Source organism: Myripristis murdjan, chromosome 14 (genome assembly GCF_902150065.1).
Source record: "Myripristis murdjan chromosome 14, fMyrMur1.1, whole genome shotgun sequence".
NCBI classification, from domain to species: domain Eukaryota; kingdom Metazoa; phylum Chordata; class Actinopteri; order Holocentriformes; family Holocentridae; genus Myripristis; species Myripristis murdjan.
The window spans coordinates 38,133,300-38,149,130 of record NC_043993.1 but is presented as its reverse complement, the minus strand read 5'-3'; the positions used below and the strand labels follow the sequence as shown (position 1 = coordinate 38,149,130).

At 46.7% G+C, this 15,831-nt stretch overlaps 1 protein-coding gene across 1 annotated transcript in view; it reads left to right on the top strand.

The window, feature by feature from the left end:
- rap1gap2b (RAP1 GTPase activating protein 2b) overlaps positions 1–15,505 on the top strand; it is a 51,195-nt gene extending 35,690 nt beyond the window's left edge. Inside the window, exons 7-24 of the mRNA XM_030069186.1 lie at positions 553–795; positions 2,616–2,719; positions 2,797–2,875; positions 3,519–3,572; positions 5,200–5,283; positions 5,519–5,619; positions 6,007–6,136; positions 6,582–6,737; positions 7,208–7,279; positions 8,667–8,753; positions 8,945–9,091; positions 10,058–10,162; positions 11,294–11,385; positions 12,621–12,716; positions 12,960–13,044; positions 13,886–13,943; positions 14,643–14,713; positions 14,912–15,505. Of these exons, the coding sequence (XP_029925046.1) occupies positions 553–795; positions 2,616–2,719; positions 2,797–2,875; positions 3,519–3,572; positions 5,200–5,283; positions 5,519–5,619; positions 6,007–6,136; positions 6,582–6,737; positions 7,208–7,279; positions 8,667–8,753; positions 8,945–9,091; positions 10,058–10,162; positions 11,294–11,385; positions 12,621–12,716; positions 12,960–13,044; positions 13,886–13,943; positions 14,643–14,713; positions 14,912–14,920 (1,773 nt within the window). The 3' untranslated portion in view covers positions 14,921–15,505. The remainder of the gene's footprint in view (positions 1–552; positions 796–2,615; positions 2,720–2,796; positions 2,876–3,518; positions 3,573–5,199; positions 5,284–5,518; positions 5,620–6,006; positions 6,137–6,581; positions 6,738–7,207; positions 7,280–8,666; positions 8,754–8,944; positions 9,092–10,057; positions 10,163–11,293; positions 11,386–12,620; positions 12,717–12,959; positions 13,045–13,885; positions 13,944–14,642; positions 14,714–14,911) is intronic.
- The last annotated feature ends 326 nt before the right edge of the window (positions 15,506–15,831 follow it).

Below are 15,831 nucleotides of genomic sequence, written 5' to 3'. Positions count from 1 at the left end.
TGAGAGTGCTAATTTCTTATTTGAGATTATGAATTACTAATTTGAGAGTACAGACTGCTATTTTGACTGGACTGATTACTAATTCAAAAATACAGATTACCAATTCAAAAATATGGATTACTAATTTAAAAGTACAGATTACTAATCTGACAGTATGGACTGCTAATTTGAGTAAAAGATTGACCTGAAATATAGATTATTTACTCAAGAGCACAGATTACTAATTGGAGAATATGGATTGCTAATTCAACACCACAGATTACTAATTTAACTGCAGTGATTACTATTTAAAAAGAACAGATTATTATTTTGAGAGTGCAGATTCCTAATTGAAAAAATGCAAACTACCAATTTTAAGGTATGAATTATTAATTCAGTTGTATGGATTATTAATTTGAAAGTGTGGATTATTTGAGATTATGAGTATTATGAGTTTCCATGGCGACGGCTCTGTGGTGTCGTGGAATAAAAATAAATACAAAACAAAATTCTGTTATAATTAATGCTTCATAAATCAAATAAAATTGCATTGTGTGTGTGTGTGTGTGTCAGGTGCTGCAGAGGGGCGGGCCCTTCCCTCAGGTCATCCTGCCTCAGTTTGGCGGTTACTGGATCGAGGACCCCGAGGCTCCGCCCCCTCCCTCCTTCACAGAGAGCGGCCTAGCTGAGGAGGAGGAGGGGGGAGGAGGAGGAGGAGGAGTGGAGGAGGAAGGCTCACCCCCAGGGGATTATGGGTACCGTCTGGAGGAGATCAACGAGGCGGCGCGGGCGTATCGGAAACACTTCCTGGGCAGGGTGAGTGACGGGGCGTCCCGCTGACATGAGGCCATGTGTCTCCTCTGCCGCCCCCTGCAGGCGACCACAGGGAACAGCAGCATTCACAGACCTGAGCCTCTGTTCCTGACTCAGCACGAAAACTCTCCCGAGCTCCTCCACTCGTTCCTACGACAGCGTGTTAGGGCCATTGTTGGGGGGGGAAATGGTGTTTTACATTAAAATCGTAAATTCATGACAAAAACTCATTACAACAACTTGAAAATTCAGGGATTATAAAGTCACAAATTTACCAGAAAAAAACCCCAGTGAAACCAGTCAGAAGGAAATCCTGCTGGTCTGAGTCCAGAACCCCAACCTCCTCCTCAGCATCTGGACTCTGAAGAAACGTTGCTGTGACTTGGGCCGATTCAGAAGAAAACAATCTGCTGATTCTGGGCTCAGATCAGCAGGATCTCCTTGTTCCTGTAGGATCTGCTGAGGGGATCAGCTGCAGGCCTGAGACACGGCCAGCAGGGGGCAGCGCCTGCAGGGAGGCTGATCCAAGAAAAGCTACTTCTCCGAGATTTTTATCACGTAAATTAGTGAGTTTTTTTCTTGTGCATTTACAACTTAAATTTCAGAGTTTTCTGGGCCTAATATGCTGCCATATGTCTCAGACAGAACTGGGCAGAGAAAGCAGAATGCAGCGTGACACAAGCTCTCATGTTCAGATAGATAGATAGATAGGTATACTTTATTGATCCCAAACTGGGAAATTCACACGTTACAGCAGCATCATCAATTAAAACATAAAATAAAATTAAAATGAAAATTAAAAGTATATACAATAGAGACTAAATATAAGAAATATATACACTAAAGACAATGAGGGCTAAGTATATACAATAAAGTAGCCTGAGAATATGAGATGTTTAAGTGTTGAAATGTAAGAAATGTAAGATATACTGATGAAAATAATAAATATGAAAAATGAAATATACAGATAGTAGGTGGTATATGGCACAGGGTAAGCTTGACACCATGGAACCAGGAAACCAAGTGGCAGAACCCGACGCCCGGTACTGGGATTCGGCGACTGTCCGACTTGATTTGGCCCCATGGAATCACCAGCCTAACACAGTCGGTAACACTGATCTATATATAAAACATGCTGCCTGGAGTGACCTTTCCCTCGCACTCTTTAACTGTTTATGCTGATGTGCAAAGGCCAAGTCTCCTCCAATCCATCCAGGGGACAGTGCAGTCGTCTTCTTAGGAATAAAAGCCTTTATTCTACAGGACAGAACATCTGAAAAGATCAGCCTGTTGTGGCAGAAATGCCAAAAAAATAATCTTAAAAAAAAAAAAAAAAAAAAACCTGCATCTATCTGTCATGAAGTTGAGCTGACTGGGGCGGATGGATACAGATTGCGGGTGTACTTTGGTAGGAAATAGTGCAGCGACAGAGCTCTTCCTCAGCTGTCACTGTGATGATCCCCGTCCAACCATCTGGGTTTTTAGGTGAACTGTGCCTTTAAAGTTTTTAATAAAGACAGAGCCCTGCGGTGTTAAATTCACACTTTCCCCGTCGTATTCACCGCTCTGTCAGATCTGTGGTGATGATGGTGACATTTCCCACATGACCTGAAGGCAGCACAAGACGAGGGCAGTCTGTCCACAGAAATCACAGCTGACGGACGCTCTGACACAGGAAGTGGGACTCCTCCCTCGTCCTCAACTACCCCGTCACCCCACAGTGACCTTTGACCTCCGTCTCTCTCTCTCCCTCTCTCTCTCTCTCTCTCTCTCTCTCTCTCTCCCTCTCTCCCTCTCTCTCTCTCTCTCTCTCTCTCTCTCAGGAACATTTAAACTTCTCCTGCTCGACCAGCAACCTCGGCAACCTGCTGCTGTCTGTGAGGCACGAGGAGGAGAGGGAGCACGAGCACCTGCATGTCATCATGAGGTACACACACGCACACACACACACACACACACACACACACACAGGCTGTGCAGGTGACAGTGTGTGTGTCCTGGCAGGTCTCGGGTGAAGAGCGTCTACCACAGACTGTCACTGGCCGAGCTACCAGACATTCCCAGCATCCCACAGCTGGCCAAGGTGCACGCACACACACACACACGCACACACACACACACACACACACACACACACACACACACACACACACACACACACACACACACACACACACTAGTGTGTAGATTGGGCCACACCAGAGCCCCAGACTCTGCTCGTCCTCCATCTCCAGGTTCCATTTATCGCCTGAAAGAGCCTATGTGTTGCCTTCAGGGTCATCATGTAAACTCTCACGTCCATTATTTCTCACTAAAAGTAAAGAAAGAAGAAAAGAAAGAAGAAAGTGTCTGTTTTCCTGAGCTGACAGTCAGTTTTACAGATGATGCTCTGACGTCCCGCTGCAGTGAAGGCAGCACGGAGCTGCACTAACCCTAACCCTGCTCGTTGTGTTGTATGTGAACATGCAGTGACAGAAAAGACTTTCATTCATTCATTGAAAGCTGACAGACACACTGAAGTAGAGAGAGTCGTTGCTATGGAAACGACCCGCCGTCTGGTGGAGCCTCATTGGTGGAAACTGGAGGGTTTCAGACGAGTCGACCTTCTTCTGCAAGTTTCAGCTCGTCCCGTCCTGAATCTGTAGGGTCACCGCTTGTTTCTCTGAGTGTTCATTTCTGTGTGTGTGTGTGTGTGTGTGTGTGTGTGTGTGTGTTTCCTCCTGAAGCTGCTGTGTGAGGAAGCCACAGGGCTGCGCTTCAGTCCGGTTCTCTACCCGAAGGTGAGTGGACACACCTGAACACCCGGTGGAGGGGGTCACACCCACAGGGCCGGCTGTGTGAACCCAACCATCGACTGATTGATCGATCGATCAGCTGATTGACAGGAGATCAAAGGTGCTCTGTGTACCTGAGGGCGGACATGTAATCATGACGGAGCTGAGTGTGAGAGACGTCTGAGACGTTACAGTGGTGGACAGTAACGGAGTAAATTTACTTGAGTACTGCACTTCAGTACACACTTTGATTTGTACTTTACTTGAGTATTAGATTTCTTTGATACTTCTTACTCTTACTCGAATACATTTCCAAGACAAATATTTTTACTCTTACTCGAGTAAATTTCGAGGAAGGCTGAAAAGTACTCGTTACTTTAACCCTATAAAGCCTGAACTATGAAAGAGTTGGCAGAAAATAAAAAATTTTTGAAACTGAACCCTTTATTTAGTCCTATAACAAAATATATATAAAAAAAGAAAATTAAAAAAAAATATGTTATTACACGACCTTTCTGGTGTATGATATATGACATGTACTTGAAGTGCCAATGGTCCAGGGTGACCAGGGGAAGGGTTCAAAGGTGTACAACAGGATTTTGGTCAAGTATTGATTAAACTGAAAATGAAAAACGGAATTAAAAATGTGTATCATAAATGATACAAATGGCTTTATACGGTTAAAGTCGGCTGTGTTTTTTTTTTTTTTTTTTCTAAAATACTATTGGACACAACCTGTGTTTGTCAAAGAAGGAAACCAATCACAGTACACGTTCTCCACTGCCCATATAAGGAGAACGCCAAAGTAACCACGCCCTTTTGACTCCCAACAACTCAGAACAAGAGAGGAAAGAGATGATGATCAGTCTCAGTCTCAGTCTGATGATCCTCTGATGATCTCATTCATTGGATTTGTTTTTCTAGGTGTTTCTTTGGAGAACATTGTGGTTCTACACACAGGCACATCAGTGCAGGAGGTTTCAAAGAGTTAACTCTCTGAAACGAGTTACAAGGTCCTATACACTGAAAAAATCACAGTAATTCACTGATGTGAAAAATGAGTAATTTACTCTTACTTTTACTTTAAGTAAATTTAAAAGCATGTACTCTTGGATACTTAAGTACCTTTAAAAGCAAGTATTTTTTTACTCTTACTAGAGTAACATGTCGACTGAGCTACTTTTACTTGTAACGCAGTAAATTTTGACCAGTAGTACTTTTACTCTTCCTCAAGTACTGGGGTCGAGTACTGTGTCCATCTCTGGACATTAGAGGACGTTCGTCACTTCCACTCACTTTGGCTTGATTCTTTTACCACCATGCCGATGCTATGCTAAGCTAAGCTAAGCTAAGCTAAGCTAGACAGAGGGTCCTGCTAGCGGCCCGCCTGCTGCAGCTCTGCAGCTTCAGGGTGACACGACACACGACCCAACATGTTTTAACGTCATTCCTTTGCATTTGCTGCAATTTGACGATTATTTCCTCCACATGGATGTGACGCTTGACAGAAAACCGCCTTGTTGTCGATGGTCTCTTCTGTGATTCACTGATTAGTTGAAAAAAATAATTGCTAGATTAAATAAAAGCCGTGACCAGCAGCCTCACGTTGGTGTCCCTGTGTGTGTGTGGGCAGGCGTCTCAGCTCATCGTGAACTACGACGAACACGAAGTCAACAGCACCTTCAAGTTTGGAGTCATTTACCAACGCTTTGGCCAGGTAACTAACTGACCTGTCTGTCTGTCTGTCTGTCTGTCTGCCTGCCCGTCTGTCTGTCTGTCTGTCTGCCTGTCTGCCTGTCTGTCTGTCTGTCTGTCTGTCTGTCTGTCTGCCTGTCTGTCTGTCTGCCTGTCTGTCTGTCTGTCTGTCCGTCTGTGGCTGTGGCTGTGGTTACAGTTCTGTGATTGGCTGTCAGGTGTCAGGAACAGCAGTGTGTTCTGTGATTGGCTGTCAGGTCTCAGAGGAGGAGCTGTTCAGGAACAACGAGGAGACGCCGGCCTTCAGGGAGTTCCTGGACCTGCTGGGAGACACGGTGCAGCTGCAGGACTTCAAGGGGTGAGAGAGACGAGGGGGGCTGACTAGACATGTTAGTGATGGGTCACAGCACAACACATCCACACGACACACCAGGTGCAGGACCGGACCTGTCTCAACATGGTGTCTCTGCAGGTTTGGGTCTGGGTGTGTCTCAGGACGGTGTCTCTGCAGGTTTGGGTCTGGGTGTGTCTCAGCATGGTGTCTCTGCAGGTCTGGGTCTGGGTGTGTCTCAGGACGGTGTCTCTGCAGGTTTGGGTCTGGGTGTGTCTCAGCATGGTGTCTCTGCAGGTCTGGGTCTGGGTGTGTCTCAGGACGGTGTCTCTGCAGGTTTGGGTCTGGGTGTGTCTCAGCATGGTGTCTCTGCAGGTTTGGGTCTGGGTGTGTCTCAGCATGGTGTCTCTGCAGGTTTCGAGGTGGTCTGGACGTGTCCCACGGGCAGACGGGCTCCCAGTCGGTCTACACCGTGTACAGACAACAGGAGATCATGTTCCACGTCTCCACCAAGCTGCCCTTCACTGAGGGAGACGCACAGCAGGTACACTGCATGACTCAGCAGGTACACTGCATGACTCAGCAGGTACACTGCATGACTCAGCAGGTACACTGCATGACTCAGCAGGTGGTTGCATGACTCAGCAGGTGGTTGCATGACTCAGCAGGTAATTGCATTTCTCAGCAGGTACACCGAATGATACAATCATAGAAGTAGATTGCGCAGAACCGATGTGGGTATCTCTGGCCCATTCCTGTTGCCAAGGCAACGGCTGAAGGGTTTGTTTACGTTGTGGACGCCATGATGCTCACTGGCAACGTTTCAACTCCTTACACAATGCCAGCTCTGGGCTCAGTTTAGTTTCTATGGCAACAAAACATACAACATGACTCCGCATACGACACACAACATGACTCAGCATGACTCAGCATGACCCGTCACGCAGTGCTGTGCAGAGCCTGATGATGCCCCTCCCCCCTCCCTGCAGCTCCAGAGGAAACGCCACATAGGAAATGACATCGTGGGCGTGGTCTTCCAGGAAGAGGCCACGCCCTTCGTGCCCGACATGATCGCCTCCAACTTCCTGCACGCCTTCATCCTGGTGCAAGTGGAGCATCCCTGCTCCGACAGCACCACCTACAAGGTACCAGCCGCTTCCTGTTCATCTGCTCTGTGTGTGTTCTGTTAATACTACTGTTGCTACTCGTGTTACCACGACAACCTCCACGTACTACTAATTCCTAAAACATCACTACCTGCTCTCTAATATATTCATAACTACTACAAACTACCTAGCCTCTAAACCAGCGGTGTCCAATCATGTGGCACTTCACTGATCAGCTCACCTTGCATCAGAGAGGAGGAGCTAATCAGTGAGGTCACCTGGAGAGGTCACCTGGTGCAGGTCACCTGGTGCAGGTCTTGGCTGGAATGGAAACCTGCAGCCTCCTGGCCTCCATGGCACAGGCCTGCTCTAATCAATCAATCAATCAATCAATCAATCAATCCACATGTCAGGATTCTGTCAAGCTAAAGCCTGACACACATTTTCTCTCCCAAAATATCTCCACGCTTTTCTTCATGCCGGTGACGGTGAGACCTTGTGATTGACAGGTGTCCGTCACGGCACGAGAGGACGTGCCGTCGTTTGGCCCGCCCCTCCCGAACCCGGCGCTCTTCAAGAAGGTGAGAGAGGCGCTTTGTTGTTTTTACAGTTTATATGGCGATGCATCAGAGCGCTCCGCCTCCTGTTTATTCAGTATCAGCTGAGATTGAATCAGATTATTAACTTAGAAAAATAATTTTTGTTTTACCTTTTTTTTGGGTCAAGGAGCCACATGGTTTCACTTTGCTGCTGCTGCCTGCCGTGCGTCAGCCTGCAGAGCTGAGGGGAATCCTGCTCACTGTAGCCCAGGATCCCAGGATTATTGTTACTGCTGTCACAGTCAATAACTTGTCAATAACTTGTCACAGGCAGCAGAAGCTACGTGATGTAAAGCGTTCAAACTTTGAGGAAGCATTTTAGAAACCAAACAAATAGTAAAAAACCACAACATTCAAACTTGAAACATAAACTCTTAAACTTTGAAGACGATTCTGAGTTGATATCGTGTGTGTCAGGTAAAGTAAATACTTAAAAAACTGATTTTGCAAATTTGACTCACTGGAACTTCAATATGCTTCAAAACCAAGAATTTGATCTTACTCATTTCTCATATTTCCATCAGCAGCGTGCACGCCGCTCTTCAGGCAGATTTGCGGAGTTAGAAAGCCTTTTTAGTTCCAGTTTAGTGTTTTTCTCATGAATTTGTCGAATTTTTTCTCTTGTAAATTTATGCCCTTTGTTTCCCTTACAATGGCCCTAATATGCCGCTGTAACGCCCACAAATAATTGTACACTGCAAAAACGCAAAATCTTACCAAGATTATTTGTCTTATTTCAAGTCAAAAATGTCTTATTTCTAGTCAAAATATCTCATTACACTTAAAATCAGACATGATCACCTCAGAAGTCACTTGTTTTTAGACAATTTTCATTTGTTTCAAGTGAAAATTCACTTGAAACAAGTGAAAATTTGCTTGTTTCATTGGCAAAATTTGCCAGTGGAAAAAGTGAAAATTCACTTGAAAAAAGTGAAAATTAGCTAGAAACAAGAAACAAATTTTGCCAACGAAACAAGCAAATTTTCACTTGAAACGAGAGTCAATTGTCTAAAAACAAGTTACTTCTGAGGTGATCATGTCTTATTTTAAGTGTAATGAGACATTTTGACTAGAAATAAGACATTTTTGACTTGAAATAAGACAAATAATCTTGGTAAGATTTTGCGTTTTTGCAGTGTAATTACAAAAACAGGACTTTGTGTTTGCTATATTGTCATGTTCTTCTGTGTTGGTGTTGGTTTCTGTGCTGAAAGTGTTGGAGCTGCTTTAACATGGAGGTGAGTGGAGCCGTACAAACCCAGTGCTGAGGGGAGCCTGAGCCAGCCCATAATATTAAAGTACAACAAGTCAAACAGCCAGGGAGCCAGAGCAGGTTGAGTTAGAGCCCTGACCTCCTGTGTGTCTGCAGGGCCCCGACTTCAGGGAGTTCCTCCTCACCAAGCTCATCAACGCAGAGACGGCGTGCTACAAGAGCGACCGCTTCGCCCGGCTGGAGGTGAACACACACACACACACACACACACACACACACACACACACACAGTGCTGTTCAAAGTGGGCTCCTTGTGGGTCTCTCAGGGCGGCAGAGTGAGGAACAGTTTAATGTCACACATTATGGATTAGAACTTAAAGTTTTGTGTGTGTGTGTGTGTGTGTGTGTGTGTGTGTGTGTGTGTGTGCGTGCAGGAGCGGACCCGAGCGGCTCTGCTGGACGGTCTCCATGACGAGCTGCACAGACGCACCCAGAGCATGCTGGGACTGACAGCGGGACCAGAGGAGGAGGGGCGGGGGGAGAATGGCCACGCCCACGGAGGCCTGCTGGAGTCCATTAAGGTGTGTGTGTGTGTGTGTGTGTGTGTGTGTGTGTTTGATGAGCTTCATTGAGGGACATTCTCCTGGCAGACATCAGGGATTCAGAGAGACTGTCAACTTTACATGAAATTCAAAAACACGTCTCAGCAGGAGCGCAGTGTGTTTACCTTCTGAAAAATAAAAGTTTTCGGGATGATGCCGTCACTGCCCCGTCCCCCCGCCCTGTTCAGGACAGGACAGGAGGCCTGTGGGCCGCAGACGTCCAGCAGGTTCTCAGAGTCAGCTGTGTGTGTCGCTGAAGACGACCGGCATGCTAGAAATGACTCTGAGAAATCTGGTAGCTGTGGAAGAACAGCGCCCTCTTCCTGTTCTGTGCTGTAAAGCAACACAGCAGATTCACTGACTGACAACACACACACACACACACACACACACACACACTGCAAAAACGCAAAATCTTAGCAAGATTATTTGTCTTATTTCAAGTCAAAAATGTCTTATTTCTAGTCAAAATATCTCATTACACTTAAAATAAGACATGATCACCTCAGAAGTAACTTGTTTTTAGACAATTGTCTCTCGTTTCAAGTGAAAATTTGCTTGTTTCATTGGCAAAATTTGTTTCTTGTTTCAAGCTAATTTTTACTTGTTTCAAGTGAATTTTCACTTGAAACAAGAGACAACTGTGTAAAAACAAGTTCCTTCTGAGGTGATCATGTCTTATTTTAAGTGTAATGAGATATTTTGACTAGAAATAAGACATTTTTGACTTGAAATAAGACAAATAATCTAGGTAAGATTTTGCGTTTTTGCACACACACACACACACACACACACACACACACACACACACACACACACACACACACACACACACTTGCTGTCACAGTCAATAAGTGTTCAATAGTTCAATAAAGTGATGTCGTCCTGCATCAAACTTTATTTCCATCTCCTCTCTCTCTCTCTCTCTCTCTTTCTCTCCCCTAGAGGGCGATGCGAGGGCGGAGCGTCTCCATGGAGACCATGTCACGGGGTGGGGCGGGCCTGCCCACCAGTCTGAGTGGGGGGGGTCTGGCACACATCAGCGCTGAGGTGAGCAGAGGTCAAAGGTCATAGGAGGGATGGGCCAAAGTGCCGACAGAGGGACAGCGTGCAGTTCAGTGTTTTGTCCATCGGGGGCAGTGCTGAGCACCTGCTAAACCAAAGGGGGACAAAAACCCTAACCCTAACCCTACGTGGTTCCAGATTTCCTGCATCTAAGCTCATAGAAATGTGGATCTTTTTAACCAGCGTCTGGTCCTTTTCACCAACACACAGGACAAAAAGCCCAGGTTTAGCCTCTGTGGTGCCCCCTGGAGGTGGATCATGTCCCTGCAGAGTGGCTGCTCACAGGCTGTGTTTACCTCTAGTTCACTTTCAGTCCAGCAGTGAAGCATCTCGGTTTGAGCTGGAAACCAAACAGAGCAGATCAGACAGGACCCGCGAGACGAGACTCACAACTGGAAACCAGCAGCTTCCATGAACTCCCTTTATTACACACACACAGTTTTTATGGCCAGTTTCATAGGCTAATTTTTGAAATGTATTTTTCATAAATATATATATTTTATAATATAATTTCACTTTTTTTTTAATTTAAATATTTTTTATATCATTTGTCTTTTAATATTAGGTTCCTTTTACTTTTTTCTTACTTTTGGACTGTAAAAACATACTGTATTATTTAATTTTGTATTTTCCTGTATTTATTTACTTAACTGCTTTTTTTTAGCAGCTGATTTCAGGTGAGAGTCGAGGCCCACTCAGAATGGCCCTGCAGTCCACTTTTGGACCACGACCCACCAGTTGAGAACCACTGCCATCAGCTGATGAGAGAGGCAGATCAGATTTGATGTTTGATGTTTTTATTAAAGGTCACAGGAGATGAACGAGCTGCATCAGAGCGTCATCAACATGTTGTTATGATGAGAATGACAGATTAGTCACTGACTGAGAGCCGCCACATCACAACATGTTCACATCACACACACACACACACACACACACACACACACACACACACACACACACACACGAGGCGAGGGCATGTCTCTATTTATGTGGCCTATTTCCATGTATCATATTTAAATGAATGGATGTGCTGTAGCTGTGACAGCATCATCACTGTTGTTGTTGTTGTTGTTTTGATTGTTGATGACTGACGTGTTTGTGTTTCTGTCTCAGTGTAACGTGAAGTCTCCAGTGAAGAGGCGTTCAGGCCTGTTCCCTCGTCTGCTGAGCGTCGACAGCCAGACCGAGAAACACAGCCAGCGCAGGTAACACCACACCTCGGGTCACCTCGGGTCACCTCGGGTCACCATGGGTCACCTCGGGTCACCTCGAGTCACCTCGAGTCACCTCGGGTCACCTCACGTCACCTCGGGTCACCTCACCTTACCACGGGTCTCCTCGAGTCACCACGGGTCCCCTCAGGTCACCTCACCTCACCTCGGGCCACTTCGGGTCCCCTCGAGTCACCTCGGGTCACCATGGGTCACCACGGGTCCCCTCGAGTCACCTCAGGTCACCTCGGGTCCCTTTGAGTCACCTCGGGTTACCATAGGTCACCTCGGGTCACCTCAAGTCACCTCAGGTCACCTCACGTCACCTCGGGTCCCCTCGAGTCACCACGGGTCCCCTCAGGTCACCTCACCTCACCTCGGGCCACTTCGGGTCCCCTCGAGTCACCTCGGGTCACCACGGGTCCCCTCGAGTCACAATGGGTCTCCTCGAGTCACCTTGGGTCACCTCGGGTCATCTTGGGTCACCTCAGGTCACCACAGGTCACCTCAAGTCATCTAGGGTCACCTCAGGTCACCACGGGTCACCTCGAGTCACCTCGGGTCACCACGGGTCCCCTCGAGTCACCACGGGTCTCCTCGAGTCACCTCGGGTCAACTCGAGTCACCTCAGGTCACCACAGGTCACCTCGAGTCACCTCGGGTCACCACAGGTCCCTCGAGTCACCATGGGTCACCTCACGTCACCTCACCTCACCTCGGGTCAACTCGGATCACCTCGAGTCACCACGGGTCACTACAGGTCACCTCAAGTCACCACAGGTCACCTCGGGCCACTTCGAGTCACCTCACCTCACCTCGGGTCACCTCGGGCCACTTGGGGTCACCTCGAGTCACTTGGGGTCACCTCGGGTCACCCCGGGTCACCTCGGGTCACGTTGTTTCAGTTGAAGTTCAGTTTGTTTCCTGCAGCCAAACTGAACTGTTAACAGTGTTAGCAGTTGCTTAATGACGTTTTGTTCATCCTGCTGTAATGTAAGTTTGACCTTGTTCATAATATTATTATAACTAATGAGGGGAGTGACCAGTTACTGAGCCACCTGATGAACACGAGCTAGGGAGGCAGGTGATCCTCATCCTCAGGGTGACAGGGTGAGGTCTGTCGTCAGGGTGACAGGGTGAGGTTCGTCGTCACGGTGACAGGGTGAGGTTCGTCGTCATGGTGACAGGGTGAGGTCTGTTATGTTTAATGTCTGCTCTGTAAATTCCAGTCATCTCAGTGAACAGAGGAGCTTCGACAGCTGCCACCCAGCACAGGAAGTGAGGTCAGAGATGCCGTCCTATCCCAGCTCTCCAGACAAGGACAGGTGTGTGTGTGTGTGTGTGTGTGTGTGTGTGTGTTTCTTCTGTGTGTCTTTGTCTCTGTTATTTTTCTTTTCAGAGGAATAAATAAAAAACAAAACCAGGTGATCAGCACCAAAAAATGAGTAAGCAGCCAGACAGAGAGAAGAGGAACAGAGAGAGAGAGAGAGAGAGAGAGAGAGAGAGAGAGAGAGAAAGAAAGCAGACAGAGGGAGCTGCAGTGTGACTGTGTTGTGTTGCTCCTGCAGGGTTCAGGTGAAGAAGGAAAGCAGCAAAATCTCTCGTTCATCTTCCAGCACCGGCAGCTTCAGCACCGCCGACGACACACACCAGGTCAGAGTGTGTGTGTGTGTGTGTGTGTGTGTGTGTGTGTGTGTGTGTGTGTGTGTGTGTGTGTGCGCGCGCGCACACGTGCAGCTGGATTAAATGGATAGATTATATTAGGCAGACCCCAACACACACACTTTGATATTTGGTAAACAAACACAGACTTTTAACTGCCATTATGCTTATTGTGCTCATTCAGCTGGCAACCACCTAGTCACACCTTAACAACCACCCACAACACCCTAGCAACCACCTAGCAACACCCTAGCGACCACCTAGCAACACCCTAGCAACCACCCACAACACCCTAGCAACCACCTAGCAATACCCTAGCAACCACCCACAACACCCTAGCAACCACCTAGCAATACCCTAGCAACCACCCACAACACCCTAGCAACATACATTTCATTTGCATTCATTTGCAAAAATATTTATTACATTATTAAATAAAATTTAATAAACAATAATTCATTCAGACAGCTGATTTTCTTCACCTCTTCTGTGTGCGCCCCCTAGTGGCAGTGAGGCCCTACAGGCATGTGCCAAGGACGCCTGTGTGCCCATGTGGCCCAGCATGCTTTGCAGTCTGCTCGGCCGTCATGGCTCCTCCTCCTGCTGACCACCCACTTCTTCTTCTTCTTCTGTTTGTTACCAACAAAGAGGAAATCTAAAACGTGTCACTTCCTGTCCAGCAGGAGAGAGCGAGCAGACGCCCGACACCGACTGTCATCATCAACTGATGTCACCTTTAAAAAAATGTCATTCTTCTGTAGACGAAAAAAATATGATAGAACTTGTAACATCTCTCTCTCTCTCTCTCTCTCTCTCCCTCTCGATCGCCCAGGCTCTGACCGTGGAGGGTCAGAGTTCATATCCGCTCATCGTGTGTCGCAGTCCCACAGGTAAGCCCACCTGCTGCCTCCACACACACTTTAGAAACATGTGAGCAGATTTGACAGGAAAACAGCAGAATGAGGCGAAACGCAAAACGCCGTTTAAAACGAGGAAATCCAAGTTCACTGCTTCAAACTGAGATGAAATATTAGAGTTCAATTTTTGTGACGAGCGCTGAAATAGGAGAAATCTGACCTTGATCCAGCATCACTGACCTGACCTTTAGATGTATTATTTTAATAATTATTATGAATATAGTATTCTTAAAACAGATTGTTTTGGCTATTTTCTGATTTTTTGGGGAGTTTTCCCAACAACAAAATTAATTAAATTTATTTTCTGTTAATGTTTTAATAGTTGTTTTGTTTTTCAAGTTTAAGTTTAAAGTTAATTCCAGATCAAAGTTGAAGTTGCACTGGTGGTTAAATGTAATCTAGCTAACCTGAGGTTTAAAGAATAAAAATGGATTCCTTCATATTTGAAACCAGTGTTAAAGTTTGGTGCAACAGATTTTAGGAAACCAGATTTAATCTGATTCTAAAATGAATCTTGTCGGTGCAAGCCAGCCTCTGGAAACCAGCTGAAGCAGCAGCAAACAAACGGGACTGTCTCACCTGGCAGATTGTTTTGAACGCCTTGTGAAGTGACGTGGAGCTGCAGGTGGAGAGTCTGACTCTGTTTCCTCTCTAACCCTCACCCTCTGTCAGAGCTGAGAAACAAGAACTCTCCCAGATCCAACCTGAAGTTTCGCTTCGACAAGCTCAGCCACTCTGCTGCGGTGAGTGTGTGTGTGTGTGTGTGTGTGTGTGTGTGTGTGTGTGTCATGTATTGCATTAAATATGTATCATGTTTGTGTTTGTGGATCCATGAACATGCAATGACAAACATAGAAACACTGTGTCAGAGTCATGTTCATAAAAGTTCTTTATTATCATTATTATTAGTTTCATAATTTTGGTCTGTCCTCTCTCTTCAGACTCACTGAGGCCGCAGGGTGACCGAACATCTGGCTGTCCAATCAGAGGACGAGGGCTACAGCTGCTCATAATGAATACACACACACACACACACACACACACACACACAGAGCTGTGCTCTGTGCAGCAGCATTACAGCATGAAACTGTTCAGCACACACACTTCAGTTTGGAATAAAGTTTTCTTTGTTTTTTTGGGGGGGGGGCAAAGTCCAAAGAGTCCCAGCCGACATGTGGCACCACGTCAGGAGGACACACACACACACACACACACACACACACACAGAGAGAGAGAGAGGGAGAGAGAGAGAGAGAGAGAGAGGGTCATGTTGTTTGCGGTGTGTTTCCTCATTCCTCCGTCAGGGAGGGGGGCCCAGAAGCTCCGAGCCTTCACAGATTTTTTTTTTAATCCCACTGATTCTAATAAACAGACTTTGTGCGTTAAAGGCTCTGATCTCCTGTTGGTCCACACGTCCGTCCCACGTCACGTCCCTCCACAAACTGACTACAGGACCTGGAAGCTCTCAGGACGGTGCTTCACGTGGGACGTCCTGTTCACAGCCGGTCTTCAGTCTGTCCAGGCCAATCAAGGAGGAGGAGAACCTGAGGGGAGCCTGAGGAGAACCAGAGGGCCCACGGCGGTCTACCTGTTCAGGTTCTGTGATCCTCTGAGTGACTGAGACGCTCCAGAGCTGCTGCAACGTCCATGTCCTCACTTTGACAGAGCCAGGCTAGCCACTCCCATACACTTCAAGTCTTTATGCTAAGCTAACACAAAATGCTAACCCAGAGGAACTGAACCACAGGACGTCCAGAGGTGGAAACGGTTTGCAACATCTGGTCTCCATCTGGGAGGTCAGGAAAGGGGGTTCTGACCAAAGTGGTGGACTGTTCCTTTAACAGCAGGGTTGATGTGAGCT